The sequence below is a fragment of the Gopherus evgoodei genome, chromosome 3, assembly GCF_007399415.2.
Source record: "Gopherus evgoodei ecotype Sinaloan lineage chromosome 3, rGopEvg1_v1.p, whole genome shotgun sequence".
NCBI lineage: Eukaryota > Metazoa > Chordata > Testudines > Testudinidae > Gopherus > Gopherus evgoodei.
This window is the reverse complement of record NC_044324.1, coordinates 138,386,919-138,403,965: the sequence shown is the minus strand read 5'-3', so window position 1 is coordinate 138,403,965 and position 17,047 is coordinate 138,386,919. Positions and strand designations below refer to the sequence as shown.

The 17,047-nt window shown below is 39.7% G+C and overlaps 1 protein-coding gene across 22 annotated transcripts in view; it reads right to left on the bottom strand.

Moving 5' to 3' along the window:
* Window positions 1-1,867: 1,867 nt before the first annotated feature.
* Window positions 1,868-17,047, bottom strand: part of AFDN (afadin, adherens junction formation factor) — a 212,829-nt gene continuing 197,649 nt past the window's right edge. For 9 of the 22 annotated variants that reach the window (XM_030556759.1, XM_030556762.1, XM_030556761.1 and 6 more), the window contains 4 exons: window positions 16,525-16,659; window positions 13,106-13,616; window positions 5,408-5,492; window positions 1,868-4,109 (listed from right to left, as the gene is read on the bottom strand). In XM_030556759.1, the coding sequence (XP_030412619.1) occupies window positions 3,965-4,109; window positions 5,408-5,492; window positions 13,106-13,616; window positions 16,525-16,659 (876 nt within the window). In that variant the 3' untranslated portion in view covers window positions 1,868-3,964. Of the gene's footprint in view, window positions 4,110-5,407; window positions 5,493-13,105; window positions 13,617-16,491; window positions 16,660-17,047 lie in introns of those variants that run through there. The other 13 variants (XM_030556770.1, XM_030556771.1, XM_030556780.1 and 10 more) reach the window with 5 other exon arrangements.

Genomic DNA, 17,047 nt, shown 5'->3' with positions numbered 1-17,047 from the left:
ACTGCTGCAAAAAATCTCCGATCAAAGGCGCAGGGGCGCACCGACACCTAGAGTGGAGCACCCACAGGGACATCTCTCAAAGAAGAACAAAGTGTTTTGTTCTCTAACGTTCCACTCTAGTTTGGCTGGTGTCAGTGGGCCTTCCTTGTTTGGCAGGACATAACACCTTCTGCCAGAGATCAGCATGTCAAACTAGTTCATGTCTCTCCTGTATCGTGATTTACAGTTGCAGAGGTTTACCAATGCAAACATGACTCAACTATTACCTTATAATATGGGATACAAATGCTGTAAGTTAGATTAATGCAGGCAGCAATTTACAAGCATTCCAAACACTAAACACACGCTTGTAATTCTAATACCTATTACAACAATAGTAACACACAGATGAGCCCAACAGAATCCAGCGATGTATTTGTCGGTATTCAATTGAGGCTTCGGGACTTTGGCATGAGCTAGCACCTGACCTGCCAGCACCACAGATACTAGTAGCTTAATCCTTCCAGGAATCACAACAATGGATTAAGTTTAATAGTTGTAACACATGCTATGTCATGGAGGGTCCACTACTGAATTATGGGTACCTGTGCACCATTTAATGATTTTTTTTTCAATGTTATAATAAAAGCTTCGTTTCCCCTCTGGAGGTGTGGAGTTTGATTTTTCAAACAGGCCGTTATTTTAGGAACGTTTTCTGAATATGGAAGTTGTGCCTTCATTTTGGCAATGAGAAAAGCCTGTATTTATGTCCTCTCATTGCTCGTTTTTCCCCAAAATTTTCAGGGCTAGTCTAAAGATTTCTTACAGAAAAGCACCATGCACATACGTGGTATTTGATATGAAAACTACTGGAAAGGCTCTGATTCACAATCCAGTCTTGATTTCTAAGTTTAAGTGACAGAGAATCCAACCACTTGCTTCGGTAAGTTATTCCAAGAGTAAATTACCCTCAGTGTTAAAAATGTGTGCCTTATTTCCTGTCCAAGTTTATCTAGCTTCAATGTCCAACCATTAGATCTCATTATTCCTTTTCTGCTAGATTAAAAAGCCATCTAATATCAGAAACCTCTTCCACATGTAGGTACATGAACACTGTGATCAAGTCACCGATCTTGGATAAGCTAATAAATTGAGCTTCATAACTTTCTCATTACTTGTTCTTTCTGCTCTTTACTGAAGACTTCCTGAATTGTGGCTGCTAGAGTTGGACACAGTGTTCCAGGAATGGCCTCCTAATGCCATATACAGAGGTAATACCACCTTTCTACTCTATTTGACTCTCTGCTTATAGAATTGTGTTGGTTCTCAATGCACTTCAAGGTTATGTTCAACTCGTTATCAACCATGACCCGTAAGCCCTTTTCAATGTCACTGCATTGAAAAATAGTGTCTCCCATCTACATTCTTTGTCCCTAGATGTATGACTTTCCATTTGGATGTATTAAAGTATGTCATTCACTTTACCAACCAATCTAAGTCAACCTGTAAAACTGACCTGTTCACATCGTTTACCACCCCTCCAATTTGTGTGTCAACTTTCAATTTTTCCAGTAATGATTTTCTATTTTTGGTCCAGATTTTTGATTAAAATAGTGAATTGCATTAGGCCAAGGACAGATCCTGTGGGATCTCATTGGATGATTCCCCATTTAAAATTACTTTTTGAGATCTATCAGTTAACCAGCATTTACTCTAATGTGGGCTACGTTGATTTTGTACATACTTTTTTAAAAGCAAGTTATGTAACTATTCTTTGACTACCTATAGGGTAGCTGTATAATAAGGAGTATTAGTAATTTATGGTATGAATGTGTTAATACAACATTAAATAAAAAAACAATTACAAAAAGTTCTATAAAACGTAACATTAAATACAATACAAAGTTTATTAAAAATAGGTTGCAAGTGAAATACAGTAGAAATGGGAAACTACAGCAGTTTTCATGTTTTTTCATAATAATGCACAGACAAATATGAAAAGCACTTTTACACATATTCACACTTGACCCGAATGCCCAATAGCGGCCAAATCCACTCAACTGAAGGTTTATATGTATTTTTTTGCGAAGCCTTTTCAGATTCTAGCAGCAACAGTATTTCAGCCACAGCATAAATTTTTTTTTCTGAAGAAAAGAGTATTTGTCACTGTAAGGCTGCTAGTGTTCTCAAGATAAATTGGGAGAGGCTTGCTTTTCCTGATTAACAGACACAGCAAGCATGCAAATCCTTCATTAACACTTTCGATCGGTTTAATCTCCTACTTCATATTTAACAGGTGAAACGGTAAAAGCACACTTTCAAATAAGAAACCTGAAATATGTAAAAACAAATATTTACACTCCAATTTTCATTAACTTGCATTTATTTATCATACAACTCTTATTAAAAGTGATTTCTTTTCTAAGGCAGTGAAAGTCTACCCCTCTGTATTTGGAAGTGTGCATAAGTCCCTAAATATATATTTATAAGAGAACAATATGATACAGAAAAATCATCTAAAGCCCAATTTAGGGCTTTGCAAATAGAAAATTTGTTTGGAATCACAATAATATATTTTGTCTTAACATCACACAAAGAGAAACAAACTCTGATGAGGTCCTTATCCCCAACATCAGCCATATATGCATAGCTGAAGAAACAACAGTGGGAGGAACAAAAAGAATTCAACAATTTAAAATTAAATAAGGCTATTATAATGTGTAAAAATAGCTTGAACTGCTGAGAAGATTCTCTACAGTATATAACAATACAAGAGGATGCAAGTAAAACCAGATACATGAAGGACAGCTTGACTAGCACAACTTTCTCAATATTAATCATGGTGGTGTGCTGTTAGGATAATAAGTCAAGCCATCTCACTGACAAATTCATATTTGCAGCCAGCAACATCATATTTGATGTTTCAAACATCAGTCTGACTGTACGCTATGCCATTTTTCTTCTCTAAAAGTAGTATGTAGCTCAGCTGCTATAACAAACTCCATCAATGATGCTCTGTGGCTAGTTGCTTAATACTCTCTATGATACCCTCCTTGGCAAATGCATGCCTTAGTTCTGCTAGCTTTGGACCCGGAATCATTACCTCCATCTTGAACATTTAACATTTTGGTCCTAGCTATGATAGGGCCACTAAGGTAGCCTATTATCTATTGCTTGTTATATTCTGCTATTTCAATACAGTGTTAAACAAAACAAAACCCTAAGGTTTTTCATCTCCACAGTTTTGTTCTTGTTTTTTTTAAAAGGAGGTTTGTAAACCAGACACTTCATTTACAAGAGGGATGTATGTATGTATGTATATGCTTTTCCATGGTTATGGATTAAACAGTTTCTGTTATGCATCCATTTTAGACTCAAACAAAACACCTATAGGATTAAAACTGTTTCACTCAAAGACTTTATCCTGTTACTCTAATGCTAGGTAAGGATAAGAGGTTTTTACTGATATGCCTATAATCTGTATGAACATCACACAGTATATCAAACTTGTATATGTAAATTAGACCTTTGTAAAACAGCCCAGAGATCGGCTTCTGTGTCAAACAACCTACAGATATCAACAGCTAGTGCACAGATTAATTTAGGCAGTTCAAACTATTCTCACTCTCTGCTCAGCAGCTAAAACAAAGTATGTCTGTAAAAGACCAGGAAACAGAACTTATCTTTGACAAGTGCTACTTGGTCTATTGCAGAAAAAGTTAACCCCCAAAACAAAAGAAAAAAAGTGACCTTCACGTGATTCAATAATTAAAATTTTACAGTGCTTTAATTGTATAAACCACAAGTTCTTGGTAAAGTAATCAGTATTCACGCTATTGCAAAATCTTTAAATCTCAATTAACAGTCTTAGATACAGAGGAATCAAACTCACTCTTCACAGACAATACACCCTCGTCTTGAACAGCCCCATCCCATTCCCTTATTTTAGAGATCTTTCAGTAACATTTGATAAGGTGCTTTCATCTTATTTTGTGTTCAACTCATTTTCCAGTTCCATTAATTTCCTAGAAGCCTTTACTTTATTGGATACATCCTGACCCTGGGAAAAAAGTCGTTGGCGCTCTCTGAATGTCAAGTTCTCTGGTGCACCAGGTAAATCTGTATCTTGACTGAAAGAAACAAAAGGCTTGTTACAAGACTTAATTTTAAATATCCTTTTATATCAAAGCTTTGCATCCATATAATCTTATCTGGTGCCCCCTTGCCTTCTAACTGGAAGATCTAGATTCAAGTCCTGCAAGGCTCTTTCTGAATGCTGACACTACAGGGCTGTCATTCAGATGAACCATTACAGAGAGGTCATTTATGATGATCTCTGGTAGTTGAACATGCAGATGAGATTACCTGGCACTTTTCAAAAAGGATTAAAGGGTGACTAAGGCCTAGTCTACACCAGCAAAGGTTTGCTGATATAGCTATACTGGCAAGCCCTCCTTATACAAATCAAAAGAGTTCTTTTGCCAGTATAGTTCATACTGGTTTTGAGAGTGAAATAAACTGGATAAAAGTGCTTTGGCAACTTTGGCCAACCAGTCGTCAAATCAAATTTAAAATCACCCCCCTAACTGATATTGCTATACTGGCAAAGTTTCTAGTGTAGAGTGGTCTAAGTACTTCTGCTGCCTCCTCCTTCATCCTTGCTGCTACCTACTTCTCTGGTTAACTATTTCCGCCACACCAAGAGAGAACTCAGTTCTGTGTCCCCCCTCCTCCCTCACCAGCTAATATGTCTGGAACTGTGGCCCTTACCCAGTCAGACTTGGCTCCACTTAAGGCTCACCAGAGTGTTTCTATTCTGTGAACCCTACAAAGTGCACAGTGGCCATCACAACACCTTTTCACCTTACAATGTGCAGGAACCAAATTAAAGGCTCTGGTAGTATCCTTGCCTCAGCCAATGTGAACCTTCAATACACTATGCAGCTAAATTAGCCACAGATGCATGTGCAATGCAGTCTTCGTTAGCTGTCCACTTCACAAGCTTAGTAAAAACCCCATATAAAGTGTACTGTGTTGCTTCCTGTGTGTGCAAATTTATAATCTGGTTGAGATAGTAAAAAAAATAAAAATCTTGTGATGACTGCTCTGTTTACTCACACAATCACAACATTAATTTACTTTAAAATACCACATGCATGAAAAGGCATATAAAACCAAATTCTATTTTGTGATAATCCAAGATATTCCAGAACCAACTGTAAAATTGTTTTACGCTGTCCTGCATATTCTTAGCACTCTCTGAAAATCTTTTCCAGGCTTAAATAAGAGCTTTTGAATTCACTATCGAGGAAGATTTACATAGATATAGGTATAAAATGGTATTATCAAAATTAAAAATATTCTAGAGATCACCAGCTAATTAGTCTGAATACAGATTAATATTTTATGAGTCTCTTTCTCATTTCACCTTTTAGATCTTTTCTCTCTTGGATCCCGATAAACTTCATGGACTCCAACAATTGCTCCTGTAGATCCAGTGTAAGAATTTGGTCCTTATGCAAAATAATATAAAAGTTATAGTTGAAGGATGGCAATTATAATACAAAACAAGTTTCTATTTATTTTTAAAAAGGTGCAGTGCTCTTTGCAAGAGTGAAACTCTCTAACTATGGTTTCTAAACTTTGTAAAAGGAATTAAAGTACTGTTTTGGAGGTTTGCCTGAATGCTAGAACAATGATTCAGTTAAGAGCAGTCAGTCTCTTCCCAAAACTGCAACTTTGCCTGATAAATAGTAAAATTAAGGGGTAAGAAAGCAAATTATATTTGGAACAAACTGACATGTATCAAATCATGATAAAGTTACTTATCTTGTGGCTCATTTATGATAATGCAGAAATTAAATCAAATATTAAATGTCTAGATTATGTGCAGCTACAATTTTTCTGTGGAACTCTGTCACAAGGTTTTATTGAAGAAAGAAGAGCAACTCCAGCTAATTTAACTAGGATAACTATTACTAGCATTAGTAAGTGCCAGTATGACAATTCCAATTTTCTTAAGTTATTTCATCTTTATTTAGCCAGGCTGTGAAAAATATTTGGAAAAACTCTGTAACCTGTAATGTTTAGAGGATGACTATTCATGTCTCATTTCTGTAGTTATTGTCTTGTTTCATACAAACACTTAGAGCACTGCACCTTTAGTTTTAAATTCATATAAGATACACAGTTTTACATAATATATTAATCCCCTCCAAAGGCAACAAGACTAAACACAGGTTTCTAATAAAGTTTTATCATCATAGTCCGTTTTTAAGTATGTTTCTTAAATCACCGGTATTTTTAGGACAGTCAAATTAACTGTCATGATTCTCATATTGGTTTTCAGATATTTTTGGTCTCCTGACATAGGATATGTCATGTCTTGTGAGCCTTTCTCCAAACAGAAGGAAATGTTTGATTCTTCCACTGGTGTATTTTGAACCGGAGATAATTAAAAGGTTAAATGTCAGTAAAAGAATAGAACTCATTTGGATATTCATATATTGTACTCATTTAACAATTGAATACTGTAAATTACAATAGTTAGCTAAAAAGGAGTAGCTCAAATCATATTTAAAAACACTTTTAATACTTAAAGTAATATGAAGAATTAATTATCTTTTGTTCAGACCTAAATCCCATATATCTGACCATCACCTCCCCTCCAACTTTGAAAAAGTCTAGGTCTGAAGTCGGCTTTTCACACCCATATCTAATTTTGTTAAAATTGGTCAGATTTTATTCCTCAATTTGATGGAACCAATGTTTTAAGTCAGTTCCTTAAGTAATCCAGTGGAAGAAGCTGGGAGAGTGCCGTTTGCAGAAGCATGGTTTACCAATGTCAGCATTTATAGCAGAAAAGAGCTGTAAAGAACAATAATGTGACAGTGCTAATGAGATGGACAGATGGTAACTGCACAACGAATTCTGCATTTTGTGCAAATGGCTTTGTACTTTACATAGGCAGTCTTCACAGAAGCTTGAGCAATCAGATGGAGTGTTTAACCTGTTCCTATAGACTATTTTAAAAGTGTAAAATAAAGTAATCAAGATTAATTGTATGGCTTATGTATTAAGGTTATTAAAGGTGGAACATCATACTACAATGTTCCTCAACTGTTACCAAAACCCATATAACTGGTGGGAAATGTATTACAGCCCGCCAGTTGGTAACATAATAAAATGCACTGTATAATCTATTTCAATATCCTTTACAATGAGACAGCTTTACCTGGGCATTCTAAAAGGTCAAATTCGAAATAGCCAGGATGATAGCCTGAATGGCTCAGTCTTGCCAATGTAATCAAATACTGGATAAGTCTAGTGAATGTAATTTCTCTTTTTTCCATAGTACAGAGTGTGGCTTGGGAAGACAACGGGCAGGATGGCTGATTCCTTCAGAATAAATTTTGAGACCACTTTAGGAATGAACTTGGGGTGGGGTCTCAGCACTACTGTGTCCTTATGGAAAGTCATATTGGGACATTTGGCTATAAGAGCTTGAACTTCACTCATTCTTCTGGCTGTGGTCATAGTCATTAGGAACACTGTCTAGTGAGAGGTGATGCAAGCAGCATTCAGAGAGGTTCAAATGGAGGCTCCATGAGCCTCAGGAGTATATTGAGGTCTTAAGCAGGGGTAGGTTCTCTCACTGGTGGGTAAATATGTAATAGCCCTTTGAAAAACTTCAATACTATTGGATGAGGACAGACTTAACACATGAACGAACAGGTGGATGGTAAGCTTAAGTTGCCACGAGGTGGATCTTAAATGAGTTGACTGCAAGGCCAGCTGGCTTTAAATGCAATAGGCAGTCGAGTATCCTAGGTTCAGGGGCCTGGACTGGGTTCGGACCATACTGAGCTACCCATATCAAGAGCCTCTTCCTGCTCTGTATCAAGATCTGCTATTCTTGTATGGAATAGTAGCTGTCTGTTGTACTCAGCCAGTCGACAGCCACACTGTCAAGCAAGTATAGTGACTTTGGATCCAGATGGAGCATATGACTATGGCGCTGGGGGATCAGATCCAGGATAGGTGTTGAATGGACATCTGTAATAGGTCTGTTGGCCAAAGCAATTTTGTCTAACATGGAGCTATGAGAACTACTATGGCCATGTCCCTTTTCTTCTTGGGAATCGCTGGAAAGGCACAGAAGCAGGCCTGTTCACCTGCAGGAGGAAGACATCCAGCAATGACCCTGGACTCAGACCTCCTCTGAAGCAGAAGTTCTGACACTTGGCATTGTCCCTGGTGGCCAACAAGTTTATTATGGGGGACTCCCCATGATGGAATATCATTCCAATGATGAATCTGTGCAGGGAGCATTCATGATTGGTCACAGATTGCCTGCTCAGGAAGCCTGCTAGATTGTCGCTGACTCCTGGAAGGAATCTATTCTGATGGCAACCAGTCCAGAATTTGATGGCCTTCATGCTAAGGGGTGATGAGCAAGTGCTCCATTGTTTATGTAGTGCATAGCTGTCATGTGTGTGAAAATCTGTACTACTGAATATGAGGACAGGCAGGAATGCCATACAGGCTAATTTGATGGCTCTGAGCTCCAGCACATTCATAGATAATCTCATATTGCCTAAAGATCAGGTTCCTTTAATTTTTAGTTTGCCCAAATGAGTCCCCCAATCTGTTCCTAATGCATCCATGATCGGTGTCTTTGTCAGGGATGGGTACTGAGACATGTATCCATTCCATGTCTTTACGGGTTCCAACCACTAAACCAATTCTGCAGTGATGAGACATCAGACGGAAAGAAGGTCTCTGTGCCATCATAAGAGAATACGCTGACATGAGCCAGAGCTTAAGTCTGTCAAGTGGTGTTATTTACATGCATGCCAACTTGTGGCCTAACACTGCAAGACATGTTTGTACTGTCAGCTATGTTTCATGTTAGCTGAAGTATGAGTGCTTGTAATGACTAGGACCTGTCCTTAGGCAGGTATGTCCTTTCTGCTCTGAGTCAGTCACGTCGTTCACTAGGAAGCGTAATTGTGTGAACGGATATAGTGCATTCCAGGATTGCTGGTGCCTTCCACTGAGGTCTGCCTCTGAACAGCCAGCCATCCAGCCTTACCTTCACAAAGGAGCCACTACCACTTCTAGGCATTTCACAGGTATACTTGGTGCTGCAGAAAGTCTGAATGGCAGATCCTTGTTCTGTCAGGGATTTGGTCAGACTGTAAATCTCAGGTACTTCCTGTGGGCTGGGTGGCTCTATGGAAGTATGCATCTTGCAGCTGAAAGCAAGGAAGCAGTCTTGAGCCTGAAGAGATGGGATGTTGGAGGCAAGGCTTATCATCCTGAACCTGAGGTGGTGCACGTATTTGTTCAGTCTCCTCAAGAGTAGGATGAAATCACCCCTTCTTCAGGATAAGGAAATATCAGTAATGGAAAGACTCTTGCCCTATAATCTGAGGATCTTCATCTGTGGATCCTAGATGAAACAAGGCAACTTTTTGAAACAGGGTCTCATAAGAAAGGTCCCTGAAGACGGACAGGAAAGGATGGTTGATGGGGGATGGGTGGGAGTGAATGAGTTAGCTGTGGGCAATTGCCAACACCATTTGATGGAGATATTGGTCCAAGCCCAATGGAATGGAATGGAGCAAGGCTGCTCCCAAAGACCACTGATGTCTCCTGATCAGTTCTGATGTGACTCTTCGCATTCCTGTCAAATGTGCTGCCTAGCTGATGGGCTGGATCACAGAGAAGGCAGAAGATGGTCATTTCCCTGAGTATCACCATCATTTTCATGGTGGGTACTCTGGTTGCCTATCCTGAGAATCAGGATGTGCCTACTATCTCTGCTAAGGCTGATATTTGTATGGCATCCTTAAGATAGTGGTGTATAAATTTCCAGTGACCTTGGGGAAGATCATGAGTCTTTTACAAAATGAACCACTTCATCCGTTCTTTTGCTCAAGAGCTTCATTACGTCAAACAGGAGGTCTTCTTTTATGGTCGCTTAGCCCTCTCTTTAATATCTCAGATGCTAATAGCCAAGAGGCCTGCCTCATGGGTCACAACCTTGGTTACCAACCTCACAGGTGTTAGAGGTGTTCATGGATAGCTATAGGATTGTTCTGGCAACACTTAAAATGATTTAATCCCTCAGTGTCCCAAGATACTTTTGACAGGAAGACAGTCACCTTTTCCCAGATCAGGAAGTCAAACTGGCAAACGCCACTTGGAAGTTTGCCACATGGAGTTGCAGTGAGGTGGATGAGTAGGCTTCGCATTCGAACAGGTCTAGCTTTTGGGGATTTTTCTCTTTGGGTGTGCCTTTCATCAATTTAGATATTTCCTGCATTATTGCAACTACCAACAATACTGGATTTGGGTCGGAGTGATAGTGGCCAAAGCTTTTTGGGGGGAACCTGGTAACACTTCTCCACCCACTTAGATGTGGGCTGAATGGTAGCTGGGGTTTGTCAGAGCTCCTTAGATGGTTCTAGTATGCCCTCACTCATGAGAAGTGCAATCGTAGGTGATACAGTCAAAATGTTGACTTTATGGGATTTCTCTTGTATGAGTGTTGTTTCAGTATGTATTATCTCAGTGATACAAAATAAGAAATCCTCCAAGTATTTAAAATAGTCAATTTCTGGGGCAGAGGCTGGTATACCAGTCTCATTGAACAACAAATGAGTATTATTTCAGTGGAGAATGGGAATGCTACTGTTCTTTTGCTGCTCACACCACTGGGTGCTGACACTGCAGTCTGTTGTTGGTGGCCTGTGTAGTGATGCCACTTGACAGCCTAATCTCCTTTTTCTGGACAAACAGGAGGGGGATCTGCTGTAGGACACATCAGGGGATGGTCCCTAATATGGCCAGGAAAATATGTTATATCAGTATGACGTGGTTGTGGCTGATTGGCTCAGTGCCATTACCATCTCTTTTGTGGTGATCCTTTGTGAGAAGGCTCTCCAGTACAGGCTTCTACGGTTGCTCTAAAAAAGCATGGGAGAGGCATCTCTGTTCAATACCAGGAAAAAGCATAATCAAACATTGGAGAAGAAGAATACTCTTCAAATGATGGTGCTTTGGGGCAATGCCTCAAAGCCCGCTCCAGTGCCAGGTGCCATTCTGTTACTAACGATGTCAATGGAGGAATCTTGATGCTTTGAGAGCATCTCTCTTTCCCCTAACTGGCACTGAGGCCTTCACTGGTGCCAATGTCAGCTTCCTGTGCATCACTCCTGCCTTAGCAGAGGTCTTATATATCCTGTCCTTGGAAGAACGGTGGTTCTCCTCCTTACACAATGGTGTCTCTCAAAGTTGGAAGTCATATATGGATTCCGCCTTTTGATCTTGTCCTTGTGCTGGAGGATCAGCCTCAGTTCTATATCTGCTGCTGTGATGATTGGTGTGTTGGAACTGGTCTTGGTGTAGCAGCAACCCAAACCAAAGGCTCCAGTGCCAAAACAGTCTGCGTAATGTGGCTAGTGCCAATTTTGATGACATCTTTTCCTGTTTTTCTTTCACGTCTGGCCCCTAGGCTGTACTGTCTGCTTGAGGGAGAAGTAGTTGACAGTGACCCTTTTGGTACCTTGGAGATGGTAAGTCTCCTTCAGGTGTGACAAGACGCTCAACCACCATTCAAGTAGGTGTAGTTTTAGCCACATGTTCCTTGACATGTGGCGTCCTTGGGGAGGACTTGCACACTGAACTGTCCTTCAGACAAACCAGACATTGACCATGCCCATGGACCAGGGGGTGAGTTGGTTGCAGGCTGGGCAGGGTTTGAAGCCTGAAGATTTGGAGTCCACCATGATGGTTGATGTGAGAGGCATCACCCCACCATACAGGGCGGTATGGATTGTTTTTTGGGGGATCATCCAAATTCAAGAAAATAGAGAAGGATGAAGATAGATTTTCTTTACCAAAAACTACCTGAGAAAAGGACAAATATAATTAGGAGAAGAAGGTCGGACACTCACTGGATTCCATCTTGCTGCCATGGGTCGTAAAAGGGAACCGAGGGAGGGTTGTGGCCACTCCACTTCCATGCCCTCACATAGGAGAACAAAGAGGCATAGAATACATGTGCAGCCCCAATGGACACTATTTTAAAAAATCCTATACATGATGCACACACACGTGCCCATGTACAATGAGATCCATACTGACACATACTCAAAGACTCAAGTGTTATGAACTTTCTCCTACTTAGCCATGTTATCCAAAAAAATCTAGCACTGAACTTCAGTCTGTGATACCATCCAGGTTCTGGGTACAGTCAGAAGAAAAGCTGTAGTGCTTTGCAGGCAATGGATGGTGCTAAAATTAATGCAACTAAATTGCTAATAAAGCTCTAATTACCAGTGTAGTTGTGTGCTTGCAGTGTAAAGGGAAAGAGAAGGAGACTACAAAGGAACATAAGACAGGCTGGGAAGAGGGAAGAAGCAGGAAGAAAAGCACTTTAATGGAAAAATAGGTTCTTGCCCCCAGGCATAAGGTAACCTGCGCTATAATGCAGAAATATAATGACTACTATGTGCTGCCTAGAAAATTGTTTTCATTACATCCATAAGCCCCAAATATCACCTTTATTTTGAATATATAAGATTTAAAAAAGTGTACAAGGGACCTTTGAAAGCCATTTTCACACCATATTTAAATCAGTAGGAGTCCCCCTTGTGTCAAGTAGTGAAAGCAGAAGAAAAGCCCCCCCCCCCATTAATCAGAAAACGTATTTTATACTTTCAGAGAAAACACATGTATAGAAGCAACAAGGGCACAGCCAACAAAATAGAAGAAGAAACAATTACTGAGACGGTACAGAATGAAAGCCAAAACCAACAGTACTTGGAACTGGTTGAGCAACAGTCAAACTGATTGTTTTTCCTTCATTGTGTGAAAGATGGGATTTTGAGAGAGTTTGGTAAGGAACAAGGAAATTCGAAAAATTATAACATTTACAAATAGGAGCATTCACATTGATATCAGGATTAAAGTTAGATCACCACGCGGAGAATAGTGACCAAGTGGGGAAAATCAATCAATCAATCACAGAATAAGTGATTATATCTACAGCACCACAGTGGGAAATGTGCAGATAGATTTGTAGAGAGAGATTTTGATTTCATTTTTTTGTTTCTACCTTTTGAGCTGCTGGGATGGAAGAAACTTGGTTTGTTTGATGGGGAAGGGGGATGACTTGTTTTGGAAGCAGTACTGTTGGCATTGACCGAGGGTGGCTGGAATGAGGTGGAAAGAAAGATGCCATCTGAGATTGGGCGCGGCTGGCGGAAGAGCTGCTGTGGCGGAAGGGTGGCAGGAGGAAGGTCACCATAAGATTTTCTTGTGCTGGAGTACTTATCCTGACCTGCTAGAGTGGAATCCTCCTCCTCATCATCATTGTATGCAACAAACTTGGCAGTATAAACCGTGTCAGGGGAGAGGACCTGTGTTTTGAGGTAAGAGGTGTTTCGCTGAGGTGGGGGAGGAGGAGCATTAGATGAAGGGGGTGGGGGTGGGAGCTCATATTCCCGTGGAAGCGGAGGTCTGTACAGACCAGGCTCGTCAGGTTCCAGTAATCTTCGTTCTGCCTCATCGTGCTGTCTACGCCTTTCAGCTTCCAAACGGTTGTAATACTCTTCCTCCTGTCGCCTCTGTAGGTCCGTAGAAAAGAAAAGTGCAGTGATCAGAACAAGAGAAACATTTAAACATAGGATGGATTCATCTCCCTCCACAAGAGCACTGAACAGATCCCCTCATCTCCCTTCCCCTGCCATGGGAAAGGGAAACCACTCCAAATCATTATACAAAATAAGAGTATATTTACTAATGTGAAAATGACAGAATTGTCCAGTAACACAATGTTAATTCTGAGTTATTTCTGGAGCTGATGCGTGCTCTATGCTGACAACATACTTGTGTTTACAGAAATAAAGCTGTACTGACTAAAGGAATTCCTTGCACTCATCTTTCATAAAGTTAGAGTTGATAAAGTAAGCATTTAGCAAAGCTGCAAAGTATTTAAGAACGAATGAAAACAAATAAAATGGGTCATCTTAGAAAGGAACTTTGGAAGAGAGAGTACAACTTTGCCTTATCCCTCCTGAATAGTCATCAACAGAGCTTTCGAGGTCACTGAGTCTACAAGCCTAAGCTATAGACACAAGAAAAATAACTTCATGCAAAGATAAGTTGCGACTTGTGCAATTTAATTTTTTAAAACAATGCTTTAATAAATCTTTTGAAGTGTCTTCTACAAGTTCATGAAGAAAATGCTATGCCCATGATGTTTCTATAGGGCCATAATAAAAATAATCTGAACTGAACTCGTGTGAACGTGACAAAAATAGATGTTCATAATAAGGTACAGTACGTATTATTTGAACTCTACCGTCTCTCAGAAGCTACCCGGTGACTACCATGTGAGACCAGTTTCCTATATTTTTCCAGTTTAAAGAGTTTTTATTGTTCTGTGAAATAACTTAATTTTCATCAGCACTCGTCAGAACTCCATTGTGAGCTAATAGATACAGATCTATTTTGGACTTTCACTACAAACTGTGAAGGTCAAATTCTATCATTTCTTGATTCACTAACTACCGAATATTTGTATTTTGCAATCACATAGATAAAACATTATTTCTTGTTAAATGAAGGATGTATAATACAGCTTCTTAAAAAAAACTTCTTGTAGTTTGTGGCAGGGTGCCTAGAGTTTTGGATACACATCTTTTTTTAAATTTAAATCAAAGTAAGTAAATAAATATCCTTCTTACACAGCCCAAGAATCTTCTTAACTAAAGAAGTCAGAGCCAGTTACCCTTCTATTGGTTATGTACAAAATACTATTTTCCATTTTGAAGGCTCTAGAGTATTTAGGTGGCACTAAATTTATAACAATCTCTATCTGGGACTTATATGCAACTGTCTCTGGGATAGATCAGATTTGCCAGTCATAAAAGCCTTTCAGCTGTAGGTGACCCAAATATCATTAGAATGTACCACATCACCAAAGTTAGAGATGGAGAATATCTATTTATTACTGATCAATCTTATCCACACTCCACCTCTAACTATCCTATGATATGACCTCCACTACTTTGCTGAGTCCAGTTGTGTGTGTGATATCCCAGTGAGGAGGTTATGACTTTCCTTGGAAAACTATTCTGTTCTAGATTTTTTTTTCCTCATTGTCAGCCCATTACTCCTAGATCACTGAAATACAGGTCTTAGAGCTTTTAAACTTTTTCCCTACTTGATCTTCCCAGCAGGAGCTCCTCCTATCATTAAAACATCCGTCTCCATTCTGAAATCACAGTTTCACTAAAATCCAAGTTTTCATTCTGAAGAATCCTGATTGCCACTGCTCAAGCAACAGCTTACAGTGGGTGGGATGGTTCTACATCTACCACATTGAGAGTCAAATAAAAAGATTGCGAACTTAAGAAATTTATCACAAAAATTTTAAAACATCATGTATGAGTTTAAGGGATCCAAACATCTGGAGTTTTGGAGTGTATCTAATTGTATAGAGATCCAATTTCTTGCTAGATCACATTCAGGTCTAATAGCTTTCTGCATAAGAGAACCAACTCCTAGTAATTTTTTTCCAGATTCAAACAGAAGTAACAAAAAAAAAGTGGAGCATTCTTTCCACTTTTCCATCTCTGAATTCCATATAATATATTTTTCTTTTCTTATAAAAATAGGTCTTTCTAAAACCTACTACATCAAACAAACGTCGCAGTTCTTTGTTTCTGCTTTTAAGAAACACTGATTTTTAGTGAATTACAATAAAGTAATCAAAGGCAATACAAAGCTCTTCTATTGAGTCACCATAGTCTCAGGTGCTAAAACCCTGCATTAAGTTCCAGGATGATTACTGCTAGGGCAGGCTGGCAGGTCAGTCAGCTCCAACCCAGACAAAAGCAGCATGGGAATGTCTCCTTCAGGCAGAAGAAACTAGAAAGCCAAGGTAGAGAAGGCTCTGAAGGTGAACTCTAGCAGTGACAACCAAGCTCAGGGAGGACACTTAGGGTATGTCTTCACTACAGGCCAGATTGGCCGGTAGCAATCGATCCAGCAGAGATCCATTTATTGCATCTAGTCTAGACATGATAAATCGATTCCCGAGTGCTCTCCCATCAACTCCTGTACTCCAGCTTGGCGAGAGGCACAGGCAGAGTCGATGGGGGAGCAGCAGCAGTCGACTCACTGCAGTGAAGACACCCTGGTAAGTCGATCTAAGTACATCAAATTCAGTTACGTGAGCATAACTTAAATCGACTCCCACCCCCAGTGTACACCAGGCCTAAGCCTGAGATTTCTGTTGTGTTATTGTTTGAGAGTTACCAATAAATACAAAAGCTATGAAGGATATGAATCTGGAAATTAACTCAGCGTCTGTCTATTCTATTTTGGATGGTAGAGGGTCTGAGCCCATGAATATTACCATCATGTTAATATATTCACCTCCCCCCCACAGCAAAACCAAATTGTTAATGGTCAGGCTAAGTAGGTGAAGCCTACAAAGAATTCTTGATGCACTCAGAAGACCATAACCTTTTCTTCAGCCTCTCTCTTGGTCCGCTCCTCCTCCTGGCGCCGGCGCTCTTCTTCTTGCCTGGCCCTATCTTCTGCTTCTCGTTTACGCATCTCTTCTAACTGTTGCTGCCGTCTGCGCTCTTCATCCTGTAACTAACCAAGACTTGTCTTTAATTGTTTATGAAATCACCTCACCCTGGATAAGTCAGAGAGCACATACTTAGAGCATTCATTTTAAAAATTGACCAGTTTAATGGAAAGCACTACACTACAGCAGATAATAATGTTTTCCCTGTCCAACTATGATTATATTTTCCCTGAAAGTCCCTAAAAACCATACAGAACTTCTAATAATTGTTGCACATAAAGGATGAGAAATGTATAGGAGGGAATGTACTGCTTACTTTTCGCTGCTGAATTGTTACAACAGCTGTACACAAAGAGACACACTTTGGGGGACACAAACTCTGCAGCTCCACCTACATTTTTGGCATTATGGGAAATTCTACATACAGTTAACTAAAATGAATCAGTGGAACTC